Genomic DNA, 24,785 nt, shown 5'->3' on the forward strand with positions numbered 1-24,785 from the left:
GGACACACACACACATGCATACACACACACACACACACACACACACACTCACACACAGTGGCGCTGCGAGAGTCTGCTGGGGCCCTAGGCAAAAAAAAAAAACCCGGGGCCCTTCAACCAGCATTCATCACCATTATTTTATAAATAATCTGACATCAAAACATTTTTACAAAATCTCAACATTTTTTTATTTCACTAGAATTTTCTAAATATACATATAAATAACAATAAAACCAGAACAATAAATAACTCTCCTCTCTCCAGGTCTGTCCCTCTCTTCTCCTCGCCTCTCTCTGAAAGACAAATGTAAGACAAGTGGAAATGTAGTTAGAAAACCTCATTTAGTCATCAATACATGAATTGTAATAATTACATAAAACAAATTGATATTTGCCTTTTCCATTTTCCTCCTCTCCAGGTCTCTCCTCCTCTCATCTCCAAGTCTCTCCTCATCTTTTCTCTCCTCTCCTGTCTTGACGGAACTGATATGACAAAAAAACCCAACAAAAAAGCAGGGTAGATATTGTGATAACAAATCTTTAGAGGGCATGGCATGAAGTAAGGTTAACAATAAAAGTGGAATTCTGTACTTACAGTTTTCATTATCAGCATTTGGAGGAGGCTCTTCATCCTGCTCCTGTCAAAAACTTAAATAATGATCCTGAGGAGAGATAACAAAGTGATATAGTATATGATCCTTGTTATAGGAGCATTTTAATAAAGTCAATTAAAAATGATTTTACATTATAGAATTAGTTATAGTTTTAGTATAGTATTCATAGCTAGGGTTGCAATGGTGTGAGATGTTCACAGTACAATAAGGTTAACCCTCTCAGAAAGAAATCACGGTATATGGTATTACACAATTTTTTAATCAAGTAGTGATAATATATGTATTATACAGTTTTTATGATGAGTTTAAATGGAACGCTCATTTTTGACTGGGAACACAAAATTGTTTATCAAGAAACAAACACAACATGAGGGTTAAACAAAAAAAGGGATCAGAGGGAAGACACTACGGAGTAATGAACATTTCTAAATCTGTTCTGACACTGTGACCACTGGAGGGCAGTGACCCTCTTGATAATTTTTACTGTTCCCATCATGTAATAAACATAGGTTATGTAATAAACAATAAAACAATAAAACAGTGGACAAGCATCGACCATCGTTGGTTACATATTTTGCTGACTTGAAACAACACATTACTTTTTTATGTTTGTATAATTGGAATTTTTTTGTTATTTTGACTTAAATATTTTGATCAGGGTGATTGTCCTGCTAAAAGTCTGGATGCTTCATTACAGTTTACATCATTATTAAATCTAATGTTGACATATATCATAACCTTTACCCTCAGTAGGTAGTTAATGTGTTTCAGGAATAAAGGATCATTTAAGAACTATCATATTTGTTTTATTACATTTACTTCACAAATTAAGTTATTACGTTTTTAAACACGTCCACAAAAACAGCATGTTATGTGCTGGGTAGTTTGATCATTGAAACGCTTGCTTTGATTATTTCAGTGTGACAGCACTTAATTGGATTTAAGTGTAAATTCAGCATTCATTCAGCCACAATCTGAATTTAGGCCTATTTTGATCAGAGCTGAGATATCAGAGAGTGTGAAGGCAATGCAACATGTCAACCTCATCTACTTGTAAAAAAAAAAAAAAAAAAAAGCCACAATCACATATAAAAACTCCAGTCAGCAAGATTAAATGTCAGTTGAAGCAGTCATTTCCTTTTCCTCACACCTCAAAGAAGGGGGGTTTGAACTTACAACCTTTTAATATCTGTCAGGATCTAACAGGATGCAGATCTGTGCCTCTCGCTGATGCGTGTGCGTGTAGTTTATGTTCCCACTCATAAACTGCTCTACTACAGCAGAATGGTCACAACATTGTCTTCAACAAAGTATGGTTTATATTTCAAGAAACTGTAAGGAAAGAAAATATTTTCACATTAATTTATTGAAATGTTTTCACGGTTGGTGTGGTTTCGCAGCTGAAACAAAGTCTAACTTCTCCAAATAATATAAGCATGACCAGTAATGTGTACATATTTTGTCTGACATGATAATAAACAATGTGACTTTTTCTGCTTGATTAACACCTGATATAGCCTTTACATAAGAAAATAAGTCTTATTTTATTCTCAATAAATCAAGTGAGGATGTAAACATGGAAAAGCATGCAGCAGTTGGGGATGTATGTCTGAGTATTTTAAAAAGGTCCATCTGTGAGCATGAGGAGGCATGCACACATTAATTCAGTTTAATGTCATCAAATCAAACAGAAAATTTACACAGGCAGGAGTATTTCTATAATGGTCATTGTGGTTCTCTGGGTGGAGGCACTAAATCATTTAGTGGCCACTTTGCGAGCTGATGGATTTGCAAATTATGGTAATTCTGTGGTGGATCCAAAGTTCCAGTGTTGTGGAAGGTCTCCCCTCAACTCCGTACCTCACATCATGGACACACTAATGCAGAAGCAGGCAGGATATGGATACAATGTGTAGCTGTAAAGAAAATTACAAAACCTTCGTAATGTCCACTTCAGAACAGTTATGTCATTGATCTAAACTGTAAATTAGTTCTTTGAAGAATTGCACCAGTTCTTGAATATGATGAAAACTAAACAATTGAATAAATAATAACATATTGGCAATGACAATCTGCAATAATGACAGTGTGGCAATATATTATTCAGTTCATAAATAACATACTAAGTGTTTTACTAGAATTATCCAGGTCTACAAATCTTCTTCAGCTCTAAATATGTAATATAATCTATAGATTTTTGTATGTATTGATTTTATTTTATTTGACATTATTTAATCTAATTTAATTTAATTTAATTTAATTTAATTTAATTTAACTTTATTTTATTCCACCGTCAGTTCTGCCCTCGGCCACACGGGGCGACACCACCTCTCCGGAGGCGGAAGTAGTTTCCTGCCACAGTTTTGTTTTGGTCCTCCTCGTAGCTGAGCGTAGCTAGCTGCTCTCCTTCTTTTTGTGTCGCTGTGACAGCTGAAGGGAAATGAAGAAGTTTTTCGATGATATCAAGAAAGACATTAAATTTAAATCTGCGGGACCGGGGAAGAAACTAACTGCAGAAACCGGGTAAATATCAAACTTTTTCTCAGCGACTTCTTTAGCGCTAGCAAACATAGCTAACTGTCTAACGTTTTCTAAATTTGAGTTAGCATACAGCTAATGGCTGGTCATTAATGATTATTGGGGTGATATTAGCGGGTTGTAAAGCTAACTAGGGGAGTGATGATCAGTAATTTTTAGTGTTTGTAAAGTCGCGTTTAACTGGCGGTCGTTTTCCGCCGTTATTAACTGGATTATATAATACAAAGTAGGGCGGAAAGCGTCCATCCAGTATCAGTTCGAGTTAATCTCTGAATAAGCTTATTCAGCCACTAGTTTAAGTAAGCCAGCTAAAGTTAGTTTTAGTCGTAGGTAAGCCGCCTAAGTGCTCACCAGAAAAACAGAGCTGCTGTGTCACTGACGTTTGGACAGTGTCGTCGTTAGCATGTGTTAGCCTAGTAAGCTAACACGAACACATCTCAAGTGTTCAGAAGGAGAATTTGTGGCTCTGTGCTGACGGAAACGTGAGGGCCAACACGCCTCTTCACTTTACTCCACTCCTGTGTCCTTTTTAAACGCTGTAGTTCCAGGCCCGATGTGGTGCAGAGCAGTTCCAGTGCCAAGAATAATCGCCATGCTCCCACTGAAGGAGCCCAGCGGGCAGGAGCTGCAGCCCTGGCCAGGATCGAGCAGCAACCGAAGCCGAAGGTCCACACCTCTCAGGACGCCATCAGGAACCAGGGTGAGACACACAGCCATCATCCAGCCATGGTTCAATCCGGGTGGTGTCTGAAATCTAAATGATTTCCACCCCAACCTTACGTCACCGTTAGTATTTTGGACTATGTGACGTTAATGCTATGAATAATGTTGCTCACATGCAGCTGTCACATGAGGTTTGGGGTGGTGGAGCCTTAATTCAAATTTGGTTCATGGGTTGTGGTAGTGACAGACCTGATGAAGCCTTCCATTTCTAGGCCACCTCACACCATTAGATTGTTGAAACAGAGGATTTTTTAGTGTCAACGAATATCAGTGTATCAACACATGACTCTGAATGGTTTCTGTACTCATTTTCCTCAGCATTGAAACACTGGTACCAACTACACTCTCTAGCTCTGTATTCCTTCCAGCAGAGAGTTAACACATACAAAACACTGCTGCAGCGCCCACACAGGCCCACCTCCTGCCACTCTATTGTCTATAATTGTCTGGAGTAAATTAAGTTAGATGGTGTTGTGCTTGACACACAGTACACAAGCGTCGTTATGCCCTCAATGTTTTGTCGGTTTTTCCCTGTGATATCAGAAATTGTACTAGATATAGATATTTTTCAAGGTGTTATATCGTGTCCATTCAGAACTGTTCTCATTGAAACTCTTTGTCAAATCGTCGGGTTGTGTATTTGTCATCTTCTGCTGTAATACATTTGTGATATGGATCTCTATACAGCCTTATCTTGAAAGCCACTTAATCCTCATCACCTTCAATCTGTTGTGTAGAAAATGCATTTCATTGATATTGTTTATTGCTTTATTTGGAACAACTTGGATTACTGGGTTTTGCTTATAAAAACAAAATGTTGCATTCCCGATACTGATGGTCCCAGAGTTTCAATTATTGTTTCTTGCTTCGCTCCATGCTTTAAAACTGTAGTTCTTGGATTGCTAGTTTGACTCAGAAACTGGATTTGGCTGTTGTATGGATAGTAGTCGAATGTCTTGATAGCTAGCTTTAGTTTTCTATGGCTTGTTATCTGTTAGCTTTTAAAGTAACCGGATGTCAAATTGTTGTTGTTTCAGTGCTTGACTTCCTGTCTGCTCAGTGCTAAATTCAGCTGAATTACATTTTGGTCCACTTGTAAATGCTGCTGTGTGAACACAAACCAAACTCGAGGCAATATGCAACATTGTAACAAGTTGGTCCCTCATTCGGACCAGAGCAAACAAACTATCCACCTGTTTCCTCGGGAGCCTATGGGGGCCATAGACATATATACATAGACGCCTCATTGAGCGCTGGACCGTACGTCGACGTCGCCGCCATATTGGAGGAGGCAGATCCGCCCCGTGAACTAATACGAGTCAATGGAGTGAACTTTATAAAGCTCCGTCTACAAAGTGCTATAAGTTAATGTGTCTCATTTACACATTCACACACATACGGATATATTCAGGAAGCAGAGAGGAACCAAAAACAACGTCTGTAACGTTCTCTGAGGATTATAAATGTTAGCTAATCCTCATGTTCAGTATACAGGTCGGCACCAAACCATTTTATAATGTTTTTATGAGTGTTTACAGCTGCTAATGTATGTAACGCTGTTACTGTGATGATACATGACAGTTAAATATTCAATCTGTCCATAATAACCACATCCTGACATGCAAATGAGACATCTGTCCGCCATACTGTCAACTTGGTTAATCTAATTTAACTTTATATGGACAACTGGCTGCATAATATACGAATCAGAATCAGAAATACTTTATTGATCCCCGATATTGATTCAAGCGTTACAGCTGCTCCCATTCAAAGTCAAGAATATGCAGAAAATACTACTACTATGATTTCACTAATAATAATGTTGAAAACTATATATGGTGCATATTTATAATAGTAGCCTGCTGATACTTCACTTTTTTTTTTACCATGAAATGTTATTTTATACCATATTTGTCATGGTGTGTATCTCTTCACTGCTGTTGCAGTTTCTCATCTTGATTTGCAGACTTTATTTTTGTCGCCATGATATTATTAGTCAAAAATCACTGTATTTATAAAATGACGGTGTTTTTGATTCACACAGATGCCACATTTGCATGTCAGGATGTGGTTATTGTGGACAGATTAAATATTTAACTGTCACGTATCATCACAGTAACAGCGTAACATACATTAGCAGCTGTAAACACTCATAAAAACATTATAAAATGGTTTGGTGCCGACCTGTATACTGAACATATGAGGATTAGCTAACATTTATAATCCTCAGAGAACGTTACAGACGTTGTTTTTGGGTCCTCTCTGTTTCCTGAATATATCCGTATGTGTGTGAATGTGTAAATGAGACACATTAACTTATAGCACTTTGTAGAAGGAGCTTTATTAAGTTCACTCCATTGACTCGTAGTAGTTCACGGGGCGGATCTGCCTCCTCCAATATGGCGGCGACGTTGACGTATCGCAGCAGCGGGCCAACCCGCTCAATGAGGCGTCTATGTATATATGTCTATGATGGGGGCTGCCGTGACAGATAACTACTTCCGCCGGCGGTTTTCTGTTTCCGGTTGCCTTGCAACTGCATGATGGCCGCTGCCGCTAAGCTAGCCCTAAACAACTAGCGTTAGGTCATAAGAGCTAAATTGTTTTTAAAATGAGCTCAGGTACAACATGTGCCGTTGTTGGTTGCTACAACAATTCATGAAAATTGAAGTTTTTTTCAGAAACGTCTCGTGTAGTACATCAACCACTGAGACAAACTTGTCCTGCCCTGCGCCCTACACGCCATGCTGAGGAAGGAGGAACGGAGACTAGCGCGGCTCGCGGCTTTGACACTAAAATAAATATTTGGGTTTATGAATATCTTCCACAGAATAGCTGCTGCATGACTTTCCTAACCCGGCAACGTCCGAGCAGCCGCCTTTCTCCACGGCTTCATTTTCCTTCAGCATTGTCCACGCTGTATGTTTAGCTTGATTGACACTCTGGCTGGGCGCTACTGCTGCCTTCAGAAATATAAACACGCTGTGTTTCTTCAACAGTACTTTCCCTATTTTGTTACTGTGCAGGTAGTTGTATGCTTCTGTGCTTTTGTAACTGCGTAATTCTCCACCCGTCAACATCTTCAGAAAATATAAGATAAGCATTAGCCCGACGTTAGCTACATCGCTAACGTCAGGCTAATGCCGTGCTAATGCTTTATGTCATCTGCCTACTCCGTGAGAACTGTCCTCACGACTTATTAAAACATCTGTACTGTGTATCCACCGCCGATTTTTATCCATTCTGTCGCTTTCTTTGTGTTAAAAGCCGGTTTTAGAGCGAGCATGACAGCTACGTTAACGTAAACACCGAGGTCAGCCAGTTCAACCGGAAGAGCATAACCGAATACCGCTATGAACCATGGGTAAACTCACGAAGTCAGGAATAAGGTGGATAGGTGTGAAAACGCCCTTAATCCCTTCTCTCATACATATTATTTTCTTTATTCTTCCTTGTTTTGTCACTGCAGACCACTGCTTCACTCCCCCGTCTTGTCTCGCATGTGTGATCTTGTACTGTGTGACTATCTGTCCCTGATCAGTCATGTAGTGTGCAAAGTGCATTAAGTGCAGGCCTCCCGATTTCAAGGCAAAAAGTTGTGTCACCGAGGCATAAAAGGCACTAGTTACGAGAAAAACAAAAAAAGACTTGAATATAATTGCATGGTTGACTTTCTGTGTTTTATTTCTAGTTAAAAAAGAACTGGAGGCAGAGGCAGCTGCACTGGCTGAAAAAGACAAGGCAGCAGCAGCAGCGGAGGTATGTATTAGATCAATCTGTTTGAGACTTTTGGCATTAAGTTTTGCTGCCGGTGATCAGTTTCCTGCCCTACGATATTGATGAGTGGTGATTCTTTTCAGGGATCCAAAGTGCCTGTGAAAGATCCCACCTGCCTCTCAGTGTCAGGTGTGTATTTCACCTGTCCGCTAACTGGAGCCACATTAACTAAGAGTGAGAGGGAGGTACACATTAAAGAGGCCATTTTAATGGTACGTCTGAAGATATTGTCTCTTGTTTTGTCCTTTAATTACCGCTTGTTTGCACTTGTCAGCAACATATTACTTTAATCTAAATATGAATTAATGAGAATCCACTGTTTATTGTAGTAAAACATGTACTCTGTCGTTGCTGTCAGCGGTTTGAGGAGGATCCAGTTGAGGCCTCTGTTATGATGATCCACACGTTCAACAAAGACAGAGAGAAAGTCAAGGTTGCTGTCGACATCATAAGCAAGTAAGAAAATTTGCAACTGTTGGATGTGAGGTTATCTTTTAACTAGCTGGCTGAATTTAATGTTTTACTTGTTTTCCTCAATTACAACAGAGTGGAAGATCATAATTACGTGTTCTCTTCACTGTTTTGTCAATAGGTATGTTGACAATATATGTAAGAATCCCACAGAGGAGAAGTACAGGAAGATTAAACTCAGCAACAAAGTGTTCCAGGTCTGTTTGTACTTTTATGACAGATTAAGATTTAATGGCATCCCTCTGAGTAGAAGCATAACAAAGCTATATCTGCATTTCTTTCATATAATTGTATATAATTTCCTCTTACGTTTCAATTCAGGATAAGGTTCGTAGTGTTGAGGGCAGTAGAGAGTTCCTGCAGGCGCTGGAGTTCATATCCGTGATGCTTCCTGTGGAGGGTCAAGGTAAATAAATCCTGCTGCCTTTAAATAAACAAGGCTGTTGGGCTTTCTTTGATTTGATCACAGTCAACAGATCAATTAGAAAGTCAAGCATGGCTTATTTTGATTTGTCTTTCTTGGATCTCAGAGGAGGAAGAGGAGTTCCTGGTGTTACCGGAGCAGAGTCCAGACGCCCTGGAGTTGATGAAGGAGAGGAGGGATCGTCTCCAGAGGGGCGAGCCGGTCAGAGCTCAGCTAGACAGACAGCCTCAGGTGTTCAGACCTTCTCCCAACGCCCAGCGCTTTGAGCTGCCGCCTGAATTCTACAACCTGACGGCTGATGAGCTCAAGAAGGAGCAACAGCAGAGGTACAGACTTCTGGAGAAGTTATAGGAACTACATTTTTAAACGTATCCACCAATAAACAAGATCATATTTGATGTCTAGCAAACAGGCCATAAAGTACATTCCTTATCATGCAAGGGAGTTGGATTTGCGAGATCGTGTGATGTTTCAAATCCAGCTGTGCCTGTGGCAGAGCATGCAAATGTCTAACTAATCAGTAACCATTGTTGAACTACTGGCAGCTAGAAGCGTGGTTTAGGTGTGCTGACCAGTGAAAGAAGCAACTGTTTGTTTAAATCAGCAATGGCAGCTCCTCAAGAAGTTTGCGTAGCTGCTATAGCGTCAGTTACATCAGAACTGGAGAGGATATGTGATTTAAAGAAGAGCAAAGAGTGAAGGGTGTTTTGTGGAGTCCTTTCCAAACAAACACATAATGTCATATTATTGTGCAAATCTAATTTTCAGAATGATTCCTCACATCTGCATTTGCTCTCTTCCAGTATAAACTCCTGACTCATTGTGCTTGATTAAATCTTGCACAAGCCGCTCCAGACTGTTGCCAAAACAACCACATAAATGTCTGTGCTTTGGTGCACAGTGGGCCGGTTGGTTACAGCTTGTGTTGTACACAGTTTCTCAGTTTGAGAAAAATAAATCCACCTTCCCCTCAAACCACGTAATTACATCTTGTTGAAAACATGGCGGCTGTAGGACATTCACTGTGCCCAGAAATTCTATTATAAACAGATATTTATTTGCACTCAGCTGAATATTCGACTCCCCTCAGGAAAAGACGAGCAGATGAGTGTAAACAGCCTCAAACACACTGATCAATAATGCATGATGATGGATCCCAGCAGGAGCGCGGTGCACCTCAAGCCCTGAAAATACAAAAGTGTGGTCTACTGTTGTTGGTCCATCATTTTAGAGAGCCTGCACTCAATGTTCTTGTGTGTGTTTGCCAGGAGTGAATTGGTGGAGAAGAACACTATGCTGCGCACCAAGGCCATGAGGGAGAAGGAGGAGCAGAGGGAGAGAAGGAAATACAACTACACCCTGCTCAGGATCAGACTGCCTGATGGAAACCTGCTGCAAGGTGAGAGCTCGATTTACAAATCAGTTCAGGGGATGAGTCAACACTCAGACTGATAGAAAGCCCTGCGAGAAAATGAAGTGAGTCGGTAAAGCAGGCTTGTAATTTCAGGGACCTTCTATGCGTGGGACCGGCTGCCTGTGCTGTTCGGGTTTGTCCGGGAGTCCCTGGTGGACGGCTGGCAGCCCTTTGAGCTCATCGCTCCTGGAAGTCAGAAGCTACAAGAGTCTGATGAAGTCGCTCTCGCGGAGTGTAACTTGGTCAGTCAAAACCAGAGTCCTCTCGCTTTTAGAACATTTTTGTGTCGTGAGGTCGGTGCTATTTTTACTTTCTTTCATCAAATCCAATGAAAAAGATTTTAAAAAAAAAGTGGTTCCTTCAGTACTATGAACACACACTACAGCTTAAGTTTATTTTGAGTTGGCACCATACACACTGGCCTGATATCACAAAAACTCACTACAGCACCAAATGTGTCTTCATGACCGCTGAAAAAAGTCCCCTATGGACGCACTGTCACTGTGGCACAATGGCATGTCATTTTAATTGATTATTTATCTTGTAAAAACAACAAAAATATGTTGTTTTCTCCATTCAGTGATATTTTATATTTGATAACTTTAAGGCTCTGGTAAATACATTAATAAAACAAACAACCGGTGTAACATCAATAATGTAATGAACTGTGAAGTTGCTGTCCAAGGTTTCATCTTTTATACCACCAGTATAACACTGCCTGCATGTTTGTCCTCAGGTCCCTGCAGCCCTGCTCACTTTTGCCTGGGATGCAGCTGTGCAGGCAGATATTGCAGCTGCAGGTGGAAAGAGCCCCACCCTCCTCAAGCCAGAGCTGCTGGAAACCATTCGGACCCTGAGCTGAGGGTCCCTCGCTGTCTCTAAACTCCCCTCTGCTACAGTACCTCCCTTTTCTGGCACTGATGGGGTGAAATTGCCTCTTAAAGAAGACTAGTGATGAGTTTATTTTTACAGATCCTAACCTGAGTCAGTAGCAGTGATAGTGAAGGGGCAACTTCACCCTAATGCTTCTGCTGAGCACCCCTCCCTCTCTCCATGTGGAGATCAAGCCACACTACAGACGGTGTCAGCAGCACATTATGTTGAAGGATGAATTTTACTAACAGATGTGAAAGGAGACAGAACAAGGGCCAAGTGGTGTTTTTGTCGTATCCTGAATGAATGTACATGCTGTGTGGTGAACAGACGGAGAGCAGTCCTCTGTAACAGTCAGATGTACTTCATGTGGCATGTTCAGAGACCTTGTTTTTACTGTGTCCACACTTCCTCTCCTTGTTTTGAAGTAAACATTGCGTTGGACTAACAGTGTACACCTCTGACTGAAGAGAGTCAAATGAATCGGGTCAGATATTGACTTGTGTTTGGAATTTCAGCGCCTGGTGTCTTTCATTTTAAAAGCTGATGTCGGTGCACCAGCTTAACTTTCAGACTTGAAATGCTGTTATCTCCGTTCAGCAGTGCTCAAGTTTAAACAGTGTTTTGTCCGATTTGGTGTGATATGAGTCTGGCTCGTCCGTTTTGTCCTCTGCTCTGCAGAAGCCTCGTACTCCTTGGTGTTGTACAAGACTCCTTTGATTTCTTCAATAGATTGTTATGCCTATGAGCACAAGCCTGACTTATTAAAATGTTTTTTTTTCTAATTTCACTTAAAAAGTGAGGTCAAAAACTACGAACATTCATTATTGACATGTTCCCCCAAGGTTTTTAAAGCGTTGGCCATGTGCTGAGGGTGTGGATACCAAAATATGTTCTTATATTTTACCAATCTGAAGCACTTTCCAGCATTATGCACAATTTTATAAAACAGGTGTAAAGCCCAAACACACAGCTTTGTTCACACTACTTATGTGATTAATAGGTTTAATTGTAGAGGCTCACTGCAGACGCTTAATGTAATGTACTCGCCCTGGCATGCAGGCAGGCATGAAGTAGGCTTTCTGTTAAAAACTGGCAGCATGGACTCGTCTTGATGGTGGTCTTGTAATTTGTTTGCATCAAACACATTTCCTTGTTATAAAAATGGTTTATATCTCAAACTGGGTGGAGTATATGAAAAATGTAGGTCACAGCGGCTACAAGCCTGCTGCATCCAATGACAAATCAAAGATATGAAAGGGACTGAAGATTCAAATTGAGCTCTTGATTGTGTCAAATGTTTTAGATCAATACTTTCCCTTGAAACATGTCAATGAAGGTTAGTACATGTATTCTGGTAACGCTTTTGCTGTCTACACCAGGTTAATCTATAACAGCTTATTACAGTTTCTCCTGCATGTGTTTTGGTTAAGAGGACAACTAACCTACCTCTCACTGCTCGTCTCTCGGAAACATCCCAAGTGAGTTATACACAAACTTGTAATGGATCTTAAAAGTCCCAGCATTGTTTTTTTTTTTAAAGTTTGTTTAACAATAGAAATCAGTCACCACCTCACATCTTTACGTATAGTTGCACACCAAGAACACATCTATAACTGCTGGGTTAAAATTTCCCAGCATCTGTAAGGCCAAGTCAGCCATAAGTGACATTTATTTTCTTACTGCCGTCTTGTTCAGCCAGTCAACCAGTGACCCGCAGGTATTCAATGGAAGGAGGGTGTAAATGTTTTCCCAGCATTGTAACCTTATTAAAAGGATTAGTGAGCAGTTGTGATCTGTCCAGATGTTGAGTTGTGTTTTGTTGCTTTTTAACCTGCCTGTAATAAAAACCGCTTGCATTGCATCTCAGCTTTTGTTTCAATTACCGAATTATGAGAAGAAGCAGTGTTTGATTTTAATCTGTACACATAGAGAAGCTACTATCCCATGAACAGTGACACCTCATTACATTACCATGCCTAGTTTCCTACAAAGAAATGTTTTGCATCTAGTGTTGGACATGTACAAGTACTTAATTAATGCTTTATTGAAAACAGCAGCTGCTGGTGGAGCATTGAGGGTTCAGGACATGTCTGACAAATATGAAAATGTTGTAATGTTTAATATTGCTGCTCCACCACAATGTTAATCAAAACACAAATTACTGGATCAGATTGTCAGCACCTTTTAGAGATGCTCCCTATTGTCACTATATCAACAGTAAAGCTGTGATCATAAAGATGGTCAACATTATCACAAACTGCTGAGGAGAGGTTGCAAAACAACAATTTTACCCTGGGGTGGCCAATCATATTTCAGACAGCAATACAATTAGGATTTGATAGAATTTACCAAATAAAACCTGACGTCATGGTCACCATGCAGTTTGTCGGCACTTTAGTAGTTTTGAAGAGGAAGGGGAATTAAGAGCTTATTTTTCCAGATCTGTTTATTACCAAGACATTTTATTGGAACACATTGAATTTGATACTTTTTTTTTTTTTAATAGATACTTATTTCAACATTACACTTAATTTAGGGAGGGGAAAGGCTAAAATTGATACACTGTCAGCCAATAGTCAATTCAACTGCTTGCAGTAGTCTTTTTTTTCAGTTGAGCGTCAACAAGTGTGAAATTTGTCTACAGGTGAGAATTCAATTGAACATAAAGGATAACGTTTTCAGTGATAAATGAAAATGCATGTTTGCTTGGGTTTACACCGAACAGTTAATTGATTTAATTCGTACCAAATAAAGCAAAATACTTAGAAAATTGCAGTGTCCAGATGTGCATATATGCGAGTCGTTGTTCAAGGGTTGAATACTTGTTATTGAACAGATCATTTGTATTTTTGTAAAGACTCACAGATGACAGAGGAGTAACCTCAGGCACTACGGCATTGTCTATGTCGTTTTTAATCATCCACATCAACCAAAACAGCAGTTCAGCAGCTGTCAGAGTGGTGCCGGTGTTAGCATCATGCTACCAGATGAACCCATATGAACGCCAACGAATTAATGGAATATAAAAGTGCAGTACTTTTATTCATGTTTAATGAATTTATCCTGTTCAAGTATTCTTGAAAAAATACAGAAAATACATATTTATAAAACATTGTGAAACTGGACCTAACTGTACAAGTACAGGTATAGCAACTACTCCAGTGAGCTGTCAGAATTAGAAATCGCAGAATAAATGGCCCCACTGAATACTAACAGAAATGTTTAGACAGACTTTTAGCCTCTCATTTCCCAGCTCTTATTTCAGTTAGACAAGAGGAAGAAATCCAACCATGCTGTGAATTCAACATTTTAAAACCGTAAATAATGCTGATCACCGTGTCTTGGATGTTTCTCATGAAAATCGGGCATTTCTGTTCTGCTCTTCCTCCCTCTGTTCAACCCAATCTGCTGTAGCTAAAGCAGTGCTAATGAGACTTTCACCTTCCCATGCCAAACATTCCTGACTGAAAATTCAATTGCAAAAACCAGACACATAGTTAATGAACACTGGACAAACAAGTCTGTCCTCAAATATCAATTCAGACGCTCTGATTTTATGCACAACTACATTTTACAGGCAAGACTCCTGACTCCTTTAAAATATTTAGGTGAGAGTGAACTCATAATACTGAGCAGACCCCACCTGCTGTGTGTCGCTGGTACCAGAGCGTGGTGCTTCATCTTGCTTGAAGACTTGATTTGATTCTGTCTTGGACGCAGTAGAGTTCAGAACCAGATAGGAGGAATTTGAGGGAAACTTGAGGGCAGCTTGGTTAGAGGAGACAGTCTGTCCTGTCCTCAGGCAGTGGCCAGTGTAGGAGCAGCGCTGGCTGTGGGAAGAGCAGCTGTGTCGGAGGGGGTCACTTCCATCGGACAGTCTCCATCACTGGACGAGTTCTCTCTGGTTGGACCTACAGAGTATTTTTACATTAGGTTTTTTTTTCTTCCAAAAAACAACCAAAGGCATCCATTTATGTAGAGTGTGGGCATTTGTTTGAGGCTGCTGTATAAAACACAGTGGGGACCTCTACAAGATTTATGTCTTAACTAGTGTCTGTCTAAACAGTGCAGTTGTATATTAAGGAGCCAGGAGGTGATTAGCTTGACCGGCACCACAGCCAAAACAATGTCATTGATGGATGGATAAACAGTTTGCATATGGAATCTGTACAGGATATGCTGGCAGGCAGGTTTTTAACTTGGAGCCAGGCTAGCCACGTCTACTGCTCCTAGTCTTTACACTAGGCTTATTGCCTCACAGTTCCAGGTCAGTACTTGACAAGGACATAAGAACCATATCTAAACAAAACCAGACAGTTACACATCAACTCTATCCTGCACATAATCACAGACACCTTCAAGTATGATAGTATAATACAAACTGAATCATAAAGAAAGCAAACAAGCATTTCCGAAAATGCCCAACTATTCAAATTATATTTACGTACTGAATAAATATGTCTACTTATGATTTGTATGTATCTAGCTGTACTTATAACAGCTTTTTATTCATGCTTTGTAACTCACCACTCTCTCTGGAGATGATGACACAGTCTTCCTCGTCATCCTCCTCAGTATCAGCTTGAAAACCGTCCGTCTCCAGAGCTTCCGTCTGGAAAATACAGATTTAAGATCGTTTAAGCCAGAACTAGGGTGCAATCCACATGTGAAAAGCAGATTTTTATTAGATGATTAAAAAGCCAGACTAAATTGAGTAAACAAAGAACGAGAACGTCGCAGTGATGTTTGCGTGGTAATGGCAAAATCAGTGTTCATTTATCAGTACTCCTTTAGAATCACAATCGGTATTCTTTTATTGTCCCACAAACGGGGAAATATGTTTATGTGTTCAAATGTGTTAAATTTGTTTACCTGCTCCGGGTCAGTACATTTCTTCATGAACTTGGTGATTGACATGCTGCCCGTGCTCTTCCTTTTATTGGAGGATGAAGATGAGGCGGAGGAGGTCTGGGGTGTCGTAGGAGAGTTTCCCTGAGAGCCTGTGGCTGCCTGCAGTTCTTCACGGGACTCTTCTCGAGCTCCTGTGGTGAGGTAGGTCCACTGGCAGGGCACGGGAAGAGCCTCCTGCCCATGACGGGCCAGGACCTCTGTGTGCACATACCAGCAGCAGCGTCTGTAGGTGGAGCGCTTCTCATACACTGCATTGTCTTTCATAAGGCGCCGCACCTGTATTCTGATGGGGGGGAAGAGTCAATTTACAACCTTGGAAATAGACTAGATGTATTATGAAGACATTTAAACATGGCATTTTTTAGCTCACATGTCATCACAAACATTGTTATCACCAAATATTTTTGTTTTACCTGGTGGGAATATTTTCTACTGAGCCCTGAGGGCTGGACAGTTCAGGGGGTGATGAAGAGGAGGAGGAGGAGGAGGAGGACTGATGACGACAAAACTCCTGAAACTCAGTGATGATCACTTTACTGCTATTGATATTGCCGTGCAGCAGAGGCAACAGCTGACCGAGTACTGTGGGGGAAAAAGGCAGAACAGATGTTTTTTACATTCATTCGTTCGTTCACACATAAGACATATTTGATAATTTTTCTTGCCCAACAGAGAAAAATAAAGTAAAAGGTCATCCACTCAGTTTATTAACACCTTGAAGACACAGATCTTCAGCTAAAGAAGGCTGTTCTCAAACTTCAATCCATGTATTTAAGTGAATCACGTAACACACACACTTACACAGTGCTTCTCTCTGACACCTCAGTGACTGCTCCTCTGGGCTCGGGCTGGTGTCTGCCTTCGGTAAGGGCTCGACCATACACATAGCATACGGCTGGAGGAGCTGCAAACCAGGTGCTTCTCCCTCCCAGACACAGCCCTTCACCACTGGCTCCAGCACCTTCATCTTCTTCTTGGTGGACATCAGCTCATCCCACTCCCTCGCTTTCATTTTCTGGCGTAGTTTCAGCTTCTCCAGATCGCCACCCTCCTGGTAAACCAAATATTTGTCAATAGTGGTGCAACAGGAAGCACACACTTCAAAATCCAAGTAACACCTGTGTCAGATTAAAGCGACAATTCAAAATGTAATGAAAAAACATCCAATATCACACCTCCTCTTCTAAAGCGCCTTCATCGTCTGAAAGGTAGCCATGAGGAACAAAGAAGCCGTCATCATCATCGTCTTCACCACCTTCCTCCTCATCTTCCTGAAAATGAACAATAATGTCAACAAGGCTTTGTAAAAAGTATTTAGTAAGTTACTATCATAAGTTCATTGTTCCTACTACTTTCCGTGCTGTGATGAGGCAAAATGAAAGACTTTTTTATTCATGCTTTTAAAAAGGCATGAGCATTGTTTTTGAATGCTTGTAAAGTATGTTTCAAAATGACAGCCTAATTTTGAGCTTGCAGAGACAGAAGCTAAACATGAGAATCCATTCCTGCAAATTGAATGGGCTTTTTTGCATTTTGTTGTCCAAGTTCCACTCTTGTTACAGGTGCAGGCAGGCTTTTCTCAAAACTGTTGATGTGCATGAATTTTAGTGCCAGCAGCAACATTTCAACCTTTTCAAAAGGACCCAATTTCTCATTATTCTTTTATAAAAATCCATTTTTGTCTCTTGGTTATACTAATAAATGGGCATTGCTTACAACTCTGCTAGTTTCAAGGCCCTACAAGCTACAATTGTTATGGTGTATTGTGAGAAATGGTAATCAGCTGCTGCCTGAGAGCCGAGAAATCAATCTTAAATACATGCTTTGTTTGGCACTTATGCTACTTGCATTCAATTTGCATATGTCAGGGTACCTACAGATACCTTTTCAATTGTTTTAACTATAATACTAGACATTTAAGTAGACACTAAATAAACAGAGAAGATGTTACAATAAAACAATGTCTATGTTTTTTCACTCTAGAATAAAACTCACCCCTTCACTATGTGACAAGGACTCTCCTGGTTCCTCTTCCTCCCATTCTTCATCACTGTCCACCTCATAATCTAACACATCCTGTGATGACAGAACACAGTTATTGGTCTGATGGGAATGCAAATATAGATTTTCCTGATGGTCAAAATATTAAATCAGAGCTAAAATCATGTAATCTGACTTGTCAGTTCAGACAGATAGACATCTGTGTTGAATTCGAATATATGCCAAAATGATCCTATTCATCGAAAAATAAAAAAGTAATGCTTCATACTGTTGGGATCTCTCTTGGGGTAACAAGTTAGCTGAACAGGTTGAGGCGTTTGTTAATGGGCTCTTACCTTATCTTGTCTGAGTGGGCAGCGAGGTGAGATGTGTGAACTCTTCTTACTCCAGGTTCCCCAGTATGCTGGACGGTAGTTTTCATGGAACTGCAGCAGCTTCATGGGTCCATAACGTTTACGATCAGGCACATCATCTGGTTTAGACCCTTCCACAGTTATACACTCACTGGCAAAACAGTACACGTGGGTCAAGATGGAGAGAAAGAATGCTTAACCATAAAGTTACAGGAAGTAACAAAAAGTTACAGGAAAATGTTTGTAAATTGTGTCCACTTTATTTTATTTATTTTTAAGCCATGTGTAGGTAGTGGCACACATGACAAACTAAGCAAGTATATGAAGTTACACATATGTAACATTAAGTGACTGTTTAAAACCAGCATTGTTTGTTCTGTCTTCAACTGCTAAGGTAATCAATGAACCATGGCACACTCAGGTAGATGCAACAGAGGAACCCCACAGCCATGATGTTCTGAGGAAGGTCAGCAAGGAAGTAATATACAATATTTACCATGTTTTATGAGCATGTATTGGGTTTAATTTAATTAAAGTTTATCATTTTTGATATGTGTATCAAAACCAAGACCGATCCTCATTTCAGCAATAAATATAAAAGGTAAATGGACATGTGGCAATTTAAACAAATTAGAATAATCAGTATTTCCAGTCTCACCTGAGCGAGTCCGTCTGTCTGGGATTGGTGGGTCCCGACTGGCGTGGTTTTCGCCCGATCCAGTCTTTCAATCCATTACAATTATCAGCAGGGTTCTTCAAACACCGATCCAGGTCCTCCAGAACAGAGTCATCACACTGTACCCGGCACAGAGGTGCCAGAGACACGTTTTCTTTGATCTCAAATGGAGCAAACTTCCCACACGCAGCTGCAAGTGTCTGAAATCGGGACAAAACATGTTGCAGTAACATTATTTCTAGTTGTTTATTCAGTTGATCATAGTGTTGCAACTATAACACATATTTAGATTATGAATTAAGGGTGTTAAAATAACCGCCAGCTTTTAGGCAACAACCAAGTGACCAATGAACACTGAAGCTGTAACCAAAGTGCAGTTTATAGAGGGAGAAAACCCACTTGAACAGTCAAAAACCTTAAGTGAAATCTATTTTACATTTCTGTTATAGTGTGATATGTATTTACCTTTGGAGCCTGTTGGATCTTAGGTTTCTGTAGAAACCTTGTAATTTCTGCTTTCTCTGCTTTGAGGCGCTGCAAACGGACAGACATCAGTCAACAGACAATTGGTAAAATGGTCTATTACTTATCTGGAACAAGAAATGTTGTAGCAAGTACCTAGTTTACACCAACACTTTTCTTCATAAACTTACTTCCTTCTCTTCCTTCAACCGTTTTTCTTCTTCCTTTATCCGCTTCTCTTCTTCTTTCTTCCGTTTTTCTTCAAGCTTTGCCCTGAAGTAAGAATTCAGCAAAACATTAAGCACACCCAAATTAGAGTGTGTTACATCATATTTTTAACCAACATTGACTTACAAAGCTAAAAGCATATGAAAAGGATAGGTCTCGACTTCAGAGTAACAGGGCCTTGATTTACTCACTCTAGCTTTGATTTCCGTTGCTCCTCTTTTGCTTTTAACCTGTCTGCTTTTTCCTTCTCCTCCTTTTCTTTTTTCTCTCGTTTCTCTCGCTCATCCTTTTCTTTTTTCTCTCGTTTTTCCCTTTCTCGCTCCTCTTTTTGCTTGCGAGCCTCTTCTTTCTTTTTCTCCTTTGCAGCTTTGGCTTCTTCTTTCTGGCGTTCCTTCTCCTGTCGCAGCCGAAGCCTCTCCTCCTGTTCTTGTAAACTCTGCAAGTGCAAAGGTTATGTCAATTTTTCTACTAAAATAACAATTTTGATAAGTGACAAAATGGATGAAAATGTTCAAATCAGGCTGTTTGAATTTGAAACATAGTTTAAAACATGCTCGCAGTTTATCCTTCAAAAGTCTCACCTTCATTGAGCGCCTTTTGATCTTTTTCTGGTCTGCTGGTATCTTGGGGGTGGTCTTTGGCCCCTATGAAAAACAATAGTCATTGTCTGAATGTTTTTGAAACCATGACATCCATCCTAGTCAATGTTTCATTTGCATGATTTATAGCTGGACAAATCATCTGCAATAACACTAATATTATGCTATATTTTGCACTGGATTCTTAATTACTTTCATAAATATATGTTCTCAAAGGGCTGTCACATTTTTGGTCGTCATATTTCAATATATAATATATTTTATTTTGTCAGAAAAGCTAAGGTCTAATGTGATAGGAGCAGTGGAAAAATAATCTAGAATTTTACTTACTGATCTATTAATTATGTTTTTTATGAGTTAAGCTCTGGAAATTGTCATGTTAACATGCAAATGCTAACCAAAACCTCTGTAATCAATAAACCACTAAGCAGACGATCACATCAAGACACTTCACTAGAAACCATATAGACAGCAAATGATGGTTTTCTTAGCTTGCGCTGCTCTCGTGTCATGTTTTTCTACACGTTTTTAAAAAGATAAAACTTTCTCAAGTTTTCAGCACAAGGCGCACACAGCCCTAACTCTGTCTGACCACACTGTACCTATTAACGATACAATTGTTTTTGTGTGATATACACAGATACATTAACAAAAAAAATCAATATACTGATCAACTAATATTGTGTGATATGCCGATCACTAAGTGGGATTAAATTAGAATCAAGTGATGGAGATGTACATACCGATTGTGTAGTAGTGGGTGTAGGGTCATCACTCTTCTCTGGTGAGCTTTCGCATGAGGAGCTGACTGATGGAGATGACAGCATGGACCGGTCTCCCAAACTGGAAACGTTTCCTGACTCATTCTGCTCCTCTGGCTCACTTTCAGAATCCTGTGTTGTATCAAGCTCAGAGATAGATGCTGTCTGATTCAAATCTTTATCCTCTACCTCTTCGACCTCATCGCTGTCCACTGTGCAGTCTAAAGTGTGTGTTTCAGGAGTGTCATCCTCATTGCTGGATTTCCCAGAAGAGGCGGTTTTGTCTTTGCCCTTATGCTTGTCTTTTGTTTGGAGGCAGGGAGAGGCAGCAGCAGGTGGAACAAGGCGCTTTACAGGAGACGAACTGTTGTCCGAGGTCAGATCTATTACCGCCTTCTCATTTGAGGATGCAGGTCGCCTGCGACTCAGGAAGCCATCAAGGGGCCCGCGACCATTAACCAAGGGTGGGCCACTGTGCACAAGGATTGGAGACGACTCATTTTCGTTGTCTCCGTCTGGGACTTCGGGTTCAGGGCAGGCATGTGCACAAGGGCGTTTAGGCGGCTGGTTCTCTTTAGGTTCAGGGTTCAGGCGCTTGAATGGGAGACGAGCTGCAAGCAGAATTAAAACAAATAAATTAAGAACAGTGTCATCATAATGGGTGCTGTATTTGTCTGCTTTATGTAGTACAGATGATTCAGCTATCACAAAGTTGTTTATCCAAATGCAGTCTTAAATCTTTTATGGTTCAAAGTTATGGCTGGATTAATATTTATAAAGTCAAAAATGTGTTGACTGATAGACTACACACAAAGTTATGTCAGTGTATACTCAGATTTAAGGACCCCTGTAGAGGGCAACTACCTCTATGTGATCTGAATTTTAACTTTTTTGTGTATTTTTTGTAAGATTGTGTGTATTGGCAGGGTTGGTAGCTCGGTAATTTGAGCTGGGGCTAATATGTACATAAACTGCCTCTGGAGAGTAATCAACAGAAAGGAGGCAATACATAAAAGTAGTAACAAATTATCAACGGGCATTATGAATGTACGGTAAAGTAGGATATTGATATTGATTCCATGCTAGGTTATCATCAATGGCATCTGATCATGTATTATACTCACAGATAAACTTTAAAAAGTGTCAAAAAAAGTAACAAAAATTGTATTTACCTTGGATAAGTTTCTTGTTGGCATTGCTACTTGACTTACAATCCATGCCTGAAAAGAACAAAAACATTGGTACATCAGTAAAATAACACTTAACCCCAAATGAATTGTTAATGGATTAGTTGTTTGGTCAATAAAGTGTCTGAAAAACGTAGTGCACTGTTTCTCAACGCAAACCCAAGTTGATGTTTTGTCCATAATTGAAAAGTATTCAGTTTACTGTTTTTGATTAGTAAAGATACCTGAATAGGTTCACATTTAAAAAGCTGTAATCTGAGATTGTTTTTTCTTTCAAAACTACTTAAACCAATAAACGCATTATCAAACTATAGCAGTTGACAACTTAATCATTAATTATTGCAGCTCTAGATTGAACATCAATCAAGGAGTAGTTTTGATAACTGTTTTAATAGTAGCTGAAAACACAAAGCTCCTCAAAATGACAGCCACTGTCACATCAAAGACAGCTTCAAAAATACAACTCATTTGAATGAGTTTAATTGAAATAACACACATCTACGGCTTTAACCACTCCACCCAGCAGCTTTTTATTGTTAAGACTAGTTTATAAAGTTTAATACCCGCATGCCAGTGCAGATCACATACCCAATCTTCAGTTCCTAATGGCTCTATTTATGATAAAGTAAGTTTTATCGAATTGCAAAAACGTCAGTAGATGTATATTGTCGGAAATGTGCTGCATTGACTGCCACTTTAGTTTGCAACGTCGGTGTGCTTACGTTACAGTGTTACAATGGATGTAATGGTTGTATTTGGTTAGCGCTCCCGCCAACCGGTGTATTAATCGCTGCTGCAGGCCCGATCCAGTCCGCAGGACAGGCACCCTGTAGGGCTGTCAGGCACAGGCTACATAGACTATTCAGCGAAGTTTTAAGTTTTGTGATTGTCTAAGGGAAACTCTTTCATGTGAGCCACTGCAGCTTCGAGAAACTTTTGAAAGAGCGAGGACAACAGAGCCGCTCTCGAGTTTCACCAATGAAAACAGCTTTCATGTGAGGCGCTAACGTGAACTACTACACCGATGCTAACACAGCTAGCTGCTCTGCTAACCTAACAAAATTAGCTACTTTGCTTAGCACCCTGGGTAGAGCGATGTCCTAGCGAAGCAATGACAACAGGGTAAGCCATGTAGCCAAGTTGGCCACTAGGATAACAAGCTAAAGACTTCACTAATGAGTTGAGTTTACCTCTCCTGGATGGAAAACACTGATAGTTTGGGGCCGAACTCAACCTCCAACACAACGTTATTGTTTCTCATTTGACGTCGAAGTTACTGGATTGGGGTTAGGTAACGTGATAATATTAGCAAAGCCGGGCAGCAAGTTAGCTGTACGGTTAGCTTACTGTTTGAGTTAGCGGCAGATAGTCACATTAACCTTAGTTTATGTTTGCTTCATAACAGTGACAAGAGCGAGTTAACGTTAACTGATGTCTTTGTGGTAAACGAGGTTAATGGCTTTAACGTTGACTAACTTCACGTTCACGAAGGGACACTTTCATCTTTAGTTTGTCACCGTTAAGTGGACGCTAAATTGTACACACGAAAAGACACTCGGTCCATATTGTAACAGTAACGTTAGACATTTTGGCAAGTTGGTATCCATTTGGAAGTTTGTCGAACGCGGACTGGCATTACCTCTTCTGCGGGGAGTCGCTGCTGCCAAATGTCCGTCCATAGGTGGGTTTTCCGCCGCCAACATCCCAACCACTAACCCAGGGCTCCTCTCGGCAGCGATATTCTCCGTCAAAACAACGGTACGGGTTACGAGAACTTCCAAGAATGCTCCTGGTAACGAACCAAGTAGTATGCTACTAATTAAACGACATGTATTTCCGATTTATTTTACATAAAACATAGCGCACTCTCTTTCCGCGTCTCCCACATACTCCCTCGGACTGCCCCGCTGCCTGCCTCGCGCTCCTCAGTCGGAATTGGCGGGAGTGTGTCACTTGCATCAATAACTGTCGCTGATTGGTCAAAACCACGTTACTGCTCGCCGGTGGAGGCGTTTGTTTTGTGGAACGGCGTTGCTCGTCTACTCGGTGCCTTGTGTCGTTAAACCTGTTTTTCTCGCGCTAAAGATTGCATACGATACTTAAATTAATGGTTATTATTTACAGATTATGTGAAGTCATGTCATACCGTGGTCTGAAGCTGTTAACTTTTATTTTAACATGAAATACTAGCCAACACGTCCGGGACACCCCGTACGTTAAACCGAGATTCGTCAGCTGTACAGGTCACGCCTTCTGGCTGATGTTTTGGGCCTTGTGATTGGCCGCGGAGTCTGACTTTTCCAAGTCAGGGTTGCCATGTTGTGGGTCTGTAGCAGTGAAATGAAAGGAGTTAGAATGAAGTCTGATGCTCTCCAGGTGGCTTTTAACTTATCGAGACTAGGCAAATCAGTCACGTCATATCACCACCTGTTGTAGAATTGATGAATAAATTAACCTTGTGCTTTGTGCATTTACAAATTATCTATTCAAATACTGATTTACATATATTTGAAAGACCAAAACAGTTTGTCAGTCGCCACTACCATCCACAGTTTTGTTGGTACAAGTGAAAAATACTTAAACAGTTGTTCCACTTGTCTGCCCCAGGCCATGTCCTTAAACTGTTTACAGATTGTGGGGCCGTAATTGCATTGGGTGGGATACACACGAAGGGGTGTCATGTTGGGAGTCACGCGTTTCCCGTTTACCGCTCACATGAATCCTGGGACTTGTAGTTCTTGAACCCCTCGAGCGAGTTGATTAAAAGGCGG

General features: G+C 40.4%; 2 protein-coding genes and 1 long non-coding RNA gene across 3 annotated transcripts; 1 reads left to right on the top strand and 2 right to left on the bottom strand.

Annotated features, from left to right (window-relative positions):
• Nucleotides 1–445: 445 nt before the first annotated feature.
• On the bottom strand, nt 446–3,699 carry LOC115591835 (uncharacterized). Its single transcript, XR_003986025.1, has 3 exons — nt 3,503–3,699; nt 595–661; nt 446–482 (listed from the first exon to the last, which is right to left on the bottom strand). It is a non-coding gene; the product is annotated as an uncharacterized LOC115591835 (long non-coding RNA).
• Nucleotides 2,956–12,697, top strand: ubxn6 (UBX domain protein 6). The gene is made up of 11 exons (XM_030434177.1): nt 2,956–3,136; nt 3,694–3,851; nt 7,566–7,633; nt 7,735–7,863; nt 8,010–8,107; nt 8,244–8,319; nt 8,444–8,528; nt 8,653–8,872; nt 9,815–9,945; nt 10,054–10,202; nt 10,697–12,697. The coding sequence occupies exons 1-11, from the start codon at nt 3,054–3,056 to the stop codon at nt 10,820–10,822; spliced, it is 1,323 nt and encodes a 440-aa protein (XP_030290037.1). The 5' UTR covers nt 2,956–3,053; the 3' UTR covers nt 10,823–12,697.
• Nucleotides 12,698–13,857: 1,160 nt separating this feature from the next.
• On the bottom strand, nt 13,858–23,970 carry chaf1a (chromatin assembly factor 1, subunit A (p150)). The gene is made up of 16 exons (XM_030434174.1): nt 23,654–23,970; nt 22,000–22,047; nt 20,810–21,438; nt 20,049–20,111; nt 19,659–19,903; nt 19,431–19,512; nt 19,243–19,311; nt 18,760–18,977; nt 18,084–18,252; nt 17,743–17,823; nt 16,923–17,018; nt 16,549–16,798; nt 16,161–16,329; nt 15,709–16,030; nt 15,364–15,448; nt 13,858–14,747 (listed from the first exon to the last, which is right to left on the bottom strand). The coding sequence occupies exons 1-16, from the start codon at nt 23,715–23,717 to the stop codon at nt 14,635–14,637; spliced, it is 2,703 nt and encodes a 900-aa protein (XP_030290034.1). The 5' UTR covers nt 23,718–23,970; the 3' UTR covers nt 13,858–14,634.
• Nucleotides 23,971–24,785: the final 815 nt, after the last annotated feature.

The sequence above is a fragment of the Sparus aurata genome, chromosome 11 (genome assembly GCF_900880675.1).
Source record: "Sparus aurata chromosome 11, fSpaAur1.1, whole genome shotgun sequence".
In the NCBI taxonomy this organism is placed as follows: Eukaryota; Metazoa; Chordata; class Actinopteri; order Spariformes; family Sparidae; genus Sparus; species Sparus aurata.